The 8,041-nt window shown below is 64.5% G+C and overlaps 2 protein-coding genes across 6 annotated transcripts in view; one reads left to right on the top strand and one right to left on the bottom strand.

Annotated features, from left to right (window-relative positions):
- Positions 1 to 149: 149 nt before the first annotated feature.
- On the top strand, positions 150 to 5,828 carry POLD2 (polymerase (DNA directed), delta 2, accessory subunit). Of its 5 annotated transcripts, none has more exons than XM_015568219.1 (10): positions 150 to 540; positions 2,957 to 3,078; positions 3,228 to 3,351; positions 3,563 to 3,677; positions 3,819 to 4,017; positions 4,269 to 4,409; positions 4,492 to 4,649; positions 4,900 to 4,979; positions 5,160 to 5,261; positions 5,592 to 5,828. In XM_015568219.1, the coding sequence occupies exons 1-10, from the start codon at positions 321 to 323 to the stop codon at positions 5,750 to 5,752; spliced, it is 1,422 nt and encodes a 473-aa protein (XP_015423705.1). In that variant the 5' UTR covers positions 150 to 320; the 3' UTR covers positions 5,753 to 5,828. The 5 variants fall into 5 exon arrangements, with proteins under 5 accessions (XP_015423705.1, XP_015423704.1, XP_006770441.1 ...); XM_015568218.1 differs by having other exon boundaries at positions 169 to 540; positions 4,852 to 4,979; XM_006770378.2 differs by having other exon boundaries at positions 193 to 540; positions 4,269 to 4,349; positions 4,852 to 4,979.
- A 108-nt stretch (positions 5,829 to 5,936) lies between these two features.
- Positions 5,937 to 8,041, bottom strand: part of AEBP1 (AE binding protein 1) — a 7,032-nt gene continuing 4,927 nt past the window's right edge. The window contains exons 16-21 of the mRNA XM_006770392.2: positions 7,801 to 7,980; positions 7,285 to 7,636; positions 7,066 to 7,205; positions 6,825 to 6,924; positions 6,451 to 6,649; positions 5,937 to 6,417 (exon numbers count right to left, since the gene is read on the bottom strand). Of these exons, the coding sequence (XP_006770455.1) occupies positions 6,183 to 6,417; positions 6,451 to 6,649; positions 6,825 to 6,924; positions 7,066 to 7,205; positions 7,285 to 7,636; positions 7,801 to 7,980 (1,206 nt within the window). The 3' untranslated portion in view covers positions 5,937 to 6,182. The remainder of the gene's footprint in view (positions 6,418 to 6,450; positions 6,650 to 6,824; positions 6,925 to 7,065; positions 7,206 to 7,284; positions 7,637 to 7,800; positions 7,981 to 8,041) is intronic.

Raw genomic sequence — 8,041 nt, 5'->3', positions numbered from 1 at the left:
TAGCTGCTCAGGCGGAGGTGGGGGCGGGCAGGGGACACGGGCGGCTGGCAGCTGCAGGCGGAGGAATGCGCAGCCTTCCTCTTCTCCCTCCGGGTACGCGCAGGGGGAGAGTGGTGTCCAGGACAAGCGTTTCCCCAGCAGCTCGGCCCTCTGGTGGGCTTGCAGCCTTCCCCTCCATCCGCGAGGCCCGTGGGTGCCGTGGTCAGCCCCGATGGTCAGCTGGGTGCAGACACACCCGGAGAGGGGCCGCTGTGGGGGCAGGGGTTGCAGGAGTGCGTCTGTGTGCTCACAGGGACCACCTCCTTGGCCGGGAACACACCATGTTTGCCGAGCAGGCTGCCCAGAGGGCCCACACTCTGCTGTCCCCGCCGTCAGCCAGCAACGCCACCTTTGCCCGAGTGCCCGTGGCGACTTACACCAACTGCTCCCAGCCCTTCCGGCTGGGGGAGCGCAGCTTCAGCCGGCAGTATGCCCACATCTATGCCACCCGCCTCCTCCAGATGAGGCCCTTCCTGGTGAGCCGGGCCCAGCAGCAGTGGGGTAAGTGACCGGTGCGGGAGGCACCTCCTCCCACCGGCCTGAGACGTGGCAGCACTGGGGCGTTTCGTGTATCCCCCCCCCCCCCCCCCCCGCCGCCGGGGGGAGCACCCACTTTCAGCTCACTGTCTTCTTCAGGTGCCGAAAGGGTTAAGTCAGGTGTCACGTGAGGCGTGGTCAGCAGGGCCTGGTTGGTGGTAACTGGTCTTGCACTGGCGGAGGGACAGGTCTTCCTTGTCCTCAATGCAGGGAGCACCCGCCTCCATTGGAGGGGCCTGTTTTCACTGACCTCCGGCCTCTGACCTGCTGTCTCTCTCCTGGGTATGTGGCCTGGGCAGTGCAAATCTTTTTTTTTTTTTTTACCCGTTTCTTCCTTGGTGGCCTCTCCTGCAGTTACGTTATTCTTGGTGGTGAACCAGGACCCCTTCCAATTTTGGGAGACACTGCATTATCCATTGTCACTGCAGGAGTGGCTTCCCATGTAGTGTTCAGTTAACCTGTTAGTGTTACTCAGCTGACACTGTGTCGGTGAGACCCCGTCTTACTCGTTTTTACTGCCGGGCACCAGGCGCGGGGTCTCAGCGCTGGCTGCACACTGGCCCCAGGAAAGCTTTGGGGAGCGCAGAGCCCAGGCCCACCCCGCAGGCCAGTTGGATGGACTGGTTTTACCAGCGTAGCCAGAGAACACGGCCAGTCCCCAGCTAGATGGTCACATTCACTGAAGAGTTCTGTTTTCTTCGCTGCAGGCAAAGTGTTTTTCACCTTCTGCCACCTCGTAAGGTCTCCTTCCACTGGCTCCCAAGGGCCTTCTCCTCACTTTCCTGGGAGCCCGGGGCACACCCTCAGGCCCCGTGTCACTGACCTTATAGATTCCTTACAGCAGCGCCCTCTCTGGTACCAGGTTTCTCTTCCAGTCCCTACTGCTGGTAACAGCACTCCCCAGAGATGGAACCACCACCTCATCTGCTCACAGACTGGGGCCAGGAACCCAGACAGTGGCCCACAGTGCACGGCAGCATTGCTCCTCACGGGCCTGGCTGTCATTCTGGCTTCACCCTGAACACCTTCACGCAGCTTCCAGTGTGGCCAGGAGTCCTCTCCGGAGCTCGGCCTGGGCGGAGAAGCGCCTCTCCATCCCCGCTTCCTGACAGGCCGGCCCTTTCTCGCCTGCGGCTCTCCCCTCTCCGGCTTGCTTCGTCTCCAGACTCCCTGGGGACCTCGGGGTGGATGTCATGTGCTTCAAGGGGCCACCTCAGCCTCCAGGGCCTCCTCCATAGCCTGGCTTAGCTGCCGTGTGTGGCACTCGTCACAGTGGCTGTGCGCTCGGCCTGGTGCTCAGACCTGTTGCCGAGCCTCTGTGCCTCGGTTTCCTCGGCCACACGAGGGCTGTTGGGCTGGGGGACTCCATGCACAGTGCTCGGCGTCGTCGCCTGGGGGTGAATGCGGCTGCGATGTTGGGGCCTTGGGGTCTGTGGTTCCTGTTGGCGCCCTCCTCATCTTGTTCTGAACCACTCTTCTCCACTCCCCCGGGTCGACCTGGTGTATGTTCTTGGTTATTCCAGGCAGGAGGGATTCATGCTGCAGTCGGCGGGCTGAGGAAGGGGCTGGTCCCACAGCCACACGATCCCATCACCTCCCGTGGGCGTTCTCCCCAGGCCTGGGGGCTGACAGATCCAGGGGCCTTTGGCAACCTGTGTTCTTCCTCCCTGCGCCCCCTGAGGACCAGCCTGTACTGTGCATCCTGATGGTCCCCGTGGTGTCCCAGGACCCCAGGCGCCTGACTCCACAGGGAGCCGACGGGGCGTGTGGGATGTGGTTTGATTTGGTGGTGTCTCTGTTTTCAGAGGATGAAGCGTTCATGGAGCTCTCGGAAGAGTCCAAACTCTTAAAGGAATTTGTTATATTTTTCAGACAGGGCTATGTGGAGACTGGGCACACCTGTCTTTCTAAGAACCAGTGCTCTAATGTCGGTGTAAACAAGGTAGAGCCTGTGTTAGGGGCCTGTGGCTGCTGTAACAACAGAGCAGCTTAAAGCACATTTCTTCTCCCGTCTGGAGGCCGGAGTCCGGGGTGCAGGTGTCACAGGGCTGCACTCCCTCAGAGGCTCCAGGGAGAGTCCTTCCCACCTCCTCCAGCTCCGTGACTGCTGGTGCTCCAGGCTGTGGCCCTGTCACCTCAGACATCACCCTCTCTGCATGTCTGCTTCTCAAACGGACCCGCCCGGGGCCCGTCCACATCCCGAGTCCCCTGTCCCCCTGGGGCCAAGCAATCCTTTAGGTCTAGGGGGTCTTTGCCCTCGGTGAACTCTCCTGGCAGAGGCAGGGTCCCTGGGCGACTGGGCTCTGGGAGGCCGGTTTCCGTGCCCTGTGGGGGGTGCCAGGAGGGCAGCCTGGTCTCTGAGCTCAGTTCTCGTGCCCAGGCAGTGGGGTCCTAGTGAGGAAGCTGTGTGAGCTGCAGCCCGCGGAGCAGTGCTGTGTGGTGGGGACCCTCTTCAAGGCCATGCCGCTCCAGCCCTCCATCCTGCGGGAGGTCAGCGAGGAGGTGAGTGCACTTCCCTGGGGACAGTGGGCCACTTGCCTTGGACCCCAGGATTTGGGGCTGGGCCCGGGGGGTGGGGGGAGCATCTCAGTGAGCAAGCACAGGAGCCCTGGTGGACTCTGGCCCGACCACCCCTCACCTCTGCCTTCCAGCACAACCTGCTCCCCCAGCCCCCCCGGAGCAAGTACATCCACCCAGACGATGAGCTGGTCCTGGAAGATGAATTGCAGCGTATCAGACTGGAAGGCACCATCGATGTGTCCAGGCTGGTCACAGGTGGGGCGTGGGGCGGGGTGGCCTGTGCCTCAGGCAGTGGGTGAGACCCAAGTGGGGTCAGTTCCCGCCTCTGCCCAAAGGCAGTGGTCCCAGAACGCAGGTCCTGAGTGGAACTCGCCATTGCGGTGGAGAGGGGGATGGCTTTGCCGTGTGGGTGCTGTAGGAGGTGATCCCTCGGCCCCCCTCCTGGGCCTGACGCTGCTGCTCCCAGGGACAGTGCTGGCCGTGCTGGGCTCTGTGAGAGACGATGGCAAGTTCTTGGTGGAGGACCACTGCTTCGCAGGGCTGGCTCCTCAGACGCCTGCACCACCCCTTGACCTGGACAGGTGAGCAGGTGCTTGGGGTCCCGGGCAGTGGTCCAGGGGAGTCACGGTCCCTGGACTCCATCTTCCTGCTCACCCGTGAAGGTGATGGGGGCGGGGGCACCTGTTTCCATGGCACCCAGAGGACCCCGACTTCTGCTGCAGGTTTGTGCTGCTGGTGTCCGGTCTGGGCCTGGGTGGAGGCGGGGGTGAGAGCCTGCTGGGCACCCAGCTGCTGGTGGACGTGGTGACGGGGCAGCTGGGGGACGAGGGGGAGCAGTGCAGTGCCGCCCACGTGTCCCGCGTCATCCTTGCTGGGAACCTCCTCAGCCACAGCACCCAGAGCAGGGATTCCATCAACAAGGTAGGGCGCCACCTGCCTGCAGCAGCCCCTCCTTCCCTGCGTTGGGCTCAGGGTCTTGCAGTTCTGGTGGGCAGTGCCCAACAGCGATGTCCGGGCCACCTTTGCCCAGGGACCGCCCTGGCTCAGCCCCTGCCTTCTGCCCCCTGTGGGAGGGCTTTGCTCTGCTCCCAGCCCAGTGCCCCAGGCGGTAGCTAGGTGACCCTCTGATCTAAGACTCCCCAGGGCCTCACAGCCTATGGCTCTCCTCCCAGGCCAAGTACCTGACCAAGAAAACCCAGGCTGCCAGCGTGGAGGCTGTCAAGATGCTGGACGAGATCCTCCTGCAGCTGAGTGTGAGCCCGGGGCTGGCAGGGATGGGGCTGGACACTGAGGCTGCGGCCGGGCACCAGAAGGCAGGCGGCGAAGGGCATCGGATGGGCTCCAGGCTGCATGGTGGGTGCCGGCCCTGAAGCTCCTCTGCCCTGTGCCCTCCAGGCCTCGGTACCCGTGGACGTGATGCCAGGCGAGTTTGACCCAACAAACTACACACTCCCCCAGCAGCCCCTGCACCCCTGCATGTTCCCACTGGCCACCGCCTACTCTACGCTGCAGCTGGTCACCAACCCCTACCAGGCCACCATCGATGGAGTCAGGTAGCCAGCACAACCCAACTGCAGCCTGACCCATGGCCTTTGGACTCAGTGGCACCAGGAGGGGAGGGTTGGGTGCAGGACTGCAGAGAGCCCACCTCAATTGGCCCCTTTCCTAGGGTGCCTGGGGACACCCCCACGTGCGCCTGGTGAGGTCGGGCTGCCTGTGGGAGGAGTGCAGGTGTCAGAGCCCCTTGCCCCGCAGGTTTCTGGGCACAGCGGGACAGAACGTGAGTGACATCTTCCGGTACAGCAGCATGGAGGACCACCTGGAGATCCTGGAGTGGACCCTGCGTGTCCGCCACATCAGCCCCACAGCCCCTGACACCCTGGGTAATGCACGGGCTCAGCTCTGTGGGGTGGGACCAGAGACCGGGGAAGGCCTGGTGGCCCCTTGATGCCCAGCGGGTTCCCGCGTGGATTTGCACTCACCGGCCTTGCCCCAGAGTACGATGCTGTTCTGGGAGCTGCCCTAGAATTGCCCCGCACTCAGCTGTCGGCCCCCTTCTCTAGGTTGCTACCCTTTCTACAAAAGCGACCCGTTCATCTTTCTGGAGTGCCCGCACGTCTACTTTTGTGGCAACACCCCCAGCTTCGGCTCCAAAATCATCCGAGGTAAGCTTTCTCTTCGGACAAGGACTCACTCTCTTCGGGGCCCAGGCTCATGGGAAAACCCGCGCGGGAGCCCAGGCCCACCTGGCGCAGGCCGACTGCCTGCCGGCCGGGCGCTGCACCTGTCCACGCCCATGGCCGGGCCAGGGCTCCTCCGGTCGGCGTCACGTTAGCCTTGGCTTCTGGGTGTCTTCGGCCCTTTCCATTTCTGCCCAGAGGAGCCTTGCGGCCAGCACTCCCACGTGCTGGGGGGGCTCCCGTGTCTTGTGGTGGCTTCCCTTTGAGGCGGGCTCACCCAGAACCTAAAGTGGTCCCCACGGGTCTTGTTTGCAGGCCCTGAGGACCAGACGGTGCTGCTGGTGGCTGTGCCGGACTTCAGTGCCACGCAGACGGCCTGCCTGGTGAACCTGCGCAGCCTGGTCTGCCAGCCCATCAGCTTCTCGGGCTTCGGCGCCGAGGACGATGCCCTGGGAGGCCTGGGTCTGAGCCCCTGAGTCGTGGAGGCGGCCTCTGCCCCTGCCGGGTCAGCGTGAGCAGCTTGTCTGTAAATAAACCTGACGGCTAACTGGTGATCTGGGTGGACCTGAGCTGCGCCCGCGCCCTCCTGTGGGGGAGCCCACACCAAGTGGGCCTCCTGCCCTCTCCCCAGCCGGTCAGGCCCGTGGTCAGGGACACCTGTGCCGTGAGCTTGTTTATTAGTGTGGGCTGGGCAGCAGTTAAGACGGGTGCCCTGGGTGCGCCTCCAGCTCCTCCGCCTGCAGGGTCCGACCTCTCTGAGGCCGGGGGCAGTCCAGGAGCCTGGCAGACCTGGCTCTGAGGTGGTGGGCACGTGTGCGCCACACCAGGGGGGCCTGGTGTGCTGATGGCTGCCGAGCGGGCCCAACGATATGACCTGGCATGGGCTCCAGCGCTTGAGACCTGTCCTCAGAAGTCCCCGAAGTTCACCGTGTAGGTCTCCACCGTGGTGAAGGGGAGCCCCGGGCCTGGGCCTGCGTCCCCCTCCCCCTCCTCCCACTCCTCCTCCTCCAGCCCCAACTCGGCCCCAAACTCCTCAGTCCCCAGTTCCGTCACCACCTCCGTGTAGGTCTCAGTCTCGGACTCTCCCCAGTCGGCCGTGGGCTCAGGTGGAAGGCCCCAGGGCCCCAGGGTGGAGTTGGGGACGGACGTTTTATGTTCCCATCAATCTGTTGGCGTTTCTAAGGAGTTCCTGCCCATGGCCAGGATCTCCCGGATGCGCTTCCAGTTGGAGCGCGCCAGGACGAAGTTGCACTGGGTGGCCCCGATGTCGTAGTCCACGTTGCAGGTCTTGGCGCTGGGCGTGTAGCCCTCCGCCTGGGCCGTCACGCGGTACTCCCCGGGGTTCAGGATGCGCCAGTAATCGCCGCCAGAGGCTGCAGGGGGGGAGGTGGGTTCAGCTGCTGGAGGGCACCCCACCCGGGCCCCTCTGCGGGGCAGACCCCAGCGTCTGGAGGCACCCCGAGGAGGGCAGGCCCAGGCTCCCCTGCCCGGACCCACACAGATCGGCCCCCACCTTGGGAAATGGGGTAGAGGAGTGCAAGCAGGTACCTGTCTTCACGCCGTGGTTAACGCCACTCACGGAGATGGTGGCATTGGCAATAGGGACGCCCTGTTCATCCGTCACCACCCCCTTGATGCCGCGGTGAACCTGCAGGAAGGGGTGCGGCCGGGCGTCCACATGCTGACCCTGCGGCCTGCGCCCCTGCCCTGTCCAGGCCCCTCTCACAGCCCTTCCCCGCCTCCCCGATGCTGCCCTGTCCCCCCAGCTGCCCCGTCCCCCCAGCCCCACCTGCTCCATGAAGGTGAGCAGGGCTTCCTTGTTGTTCTCCCACTCTCGGGGCAGCTCGCTCTCATGGGGGAACTTGTCACAGCCCAGGTAGATGGAGAGCTCCAGGCAGTTGGTGTGCAGGTAACTGAAGTCATTGATGGCTGGTGGGAGCAGACAGAACCGCAGTCACCCTCACCCCATCCCACACGCCCCACCGCGGCCCCGCCCCAGTCGACTCACTCCCGGATCTGGGGTTCCACTTGGCCCCGTTGACGATGCCCATGCCCCCGGTGTGGTCCTGCGCTTGGCACCCTCCCCGGTAGGGCTCGGTCATGGTGAGGTGGGTGGAGGCGAAGGAGATGGCCAGCCAGCGGAAGATGGCGTGGTCTGGGGTCTCCTGGGCCTCAGACACTTCGTCCTGGTCCTCTCCGCGGGCGGCCGCCAGGGCCGCGGCCATCAGCTGCTCCTGGCTGGGTGTGCGCGCCATGTCATAGGGGTAGGACACGAGCCGCTCGCCACCATTCAGGTTTGCCCCCAGCACGAACGGATTCTTCTCCATCCAGGCGATGATGGCACGGACCTCCGTGGACACCTGGGGGCGGCTCCAAGTGAGGTCTGGGCCATGGCTTCCACCGCCCTCCATGGAGACCCATACCAGCCCTCCCACCCCTGTCCGCCCAAAGCCCTGCAGTCAGTGCCCGGAGCTCCAGGGCCCTGGCTGCTCCCCTGACCCGACTGGCCAGGCGGCGGCCTCACCGTGGCATCCGGGGAGAGGTAGCGTTCGGGGATGGGCAGGTTGTTGTTGGGAACCCGGTAAGGGACCCATTTCCTCTCCTCCGCTCCCCAGAGCACAGAGTTGAGATCCGGGAAGTCCTCGTAGATGTCGAAGCCCTCCTCGGTCCACAGCCCCAGGGCCCAGTTCCCGAACTCTGAACCCTACGGGGCGTGGGGGAGTGGGGAGGTGGAGTGGGGGCGTCAGCAATTGGGTGGTCTAGAC

This window comes from Myotis davidii, unplaced genomic scaffold (genome assembly GCF_000327345.1).
Source record: "Myotis davidii unplaced genomic scaffold, ASM32734v1 scaffold1364, whole genome shotgun sequence".
Lineage (NCBI taxonomy): Eukaryota > Metazoa > Chordata > Mammalia > Chiroptera > Vespertilionidae > Myotis > Myotis davidii.
Note: the sequence above shows the minus strand (reverse complement) of the source record. Positions and strands in the feature narration are given on the sequence as shown.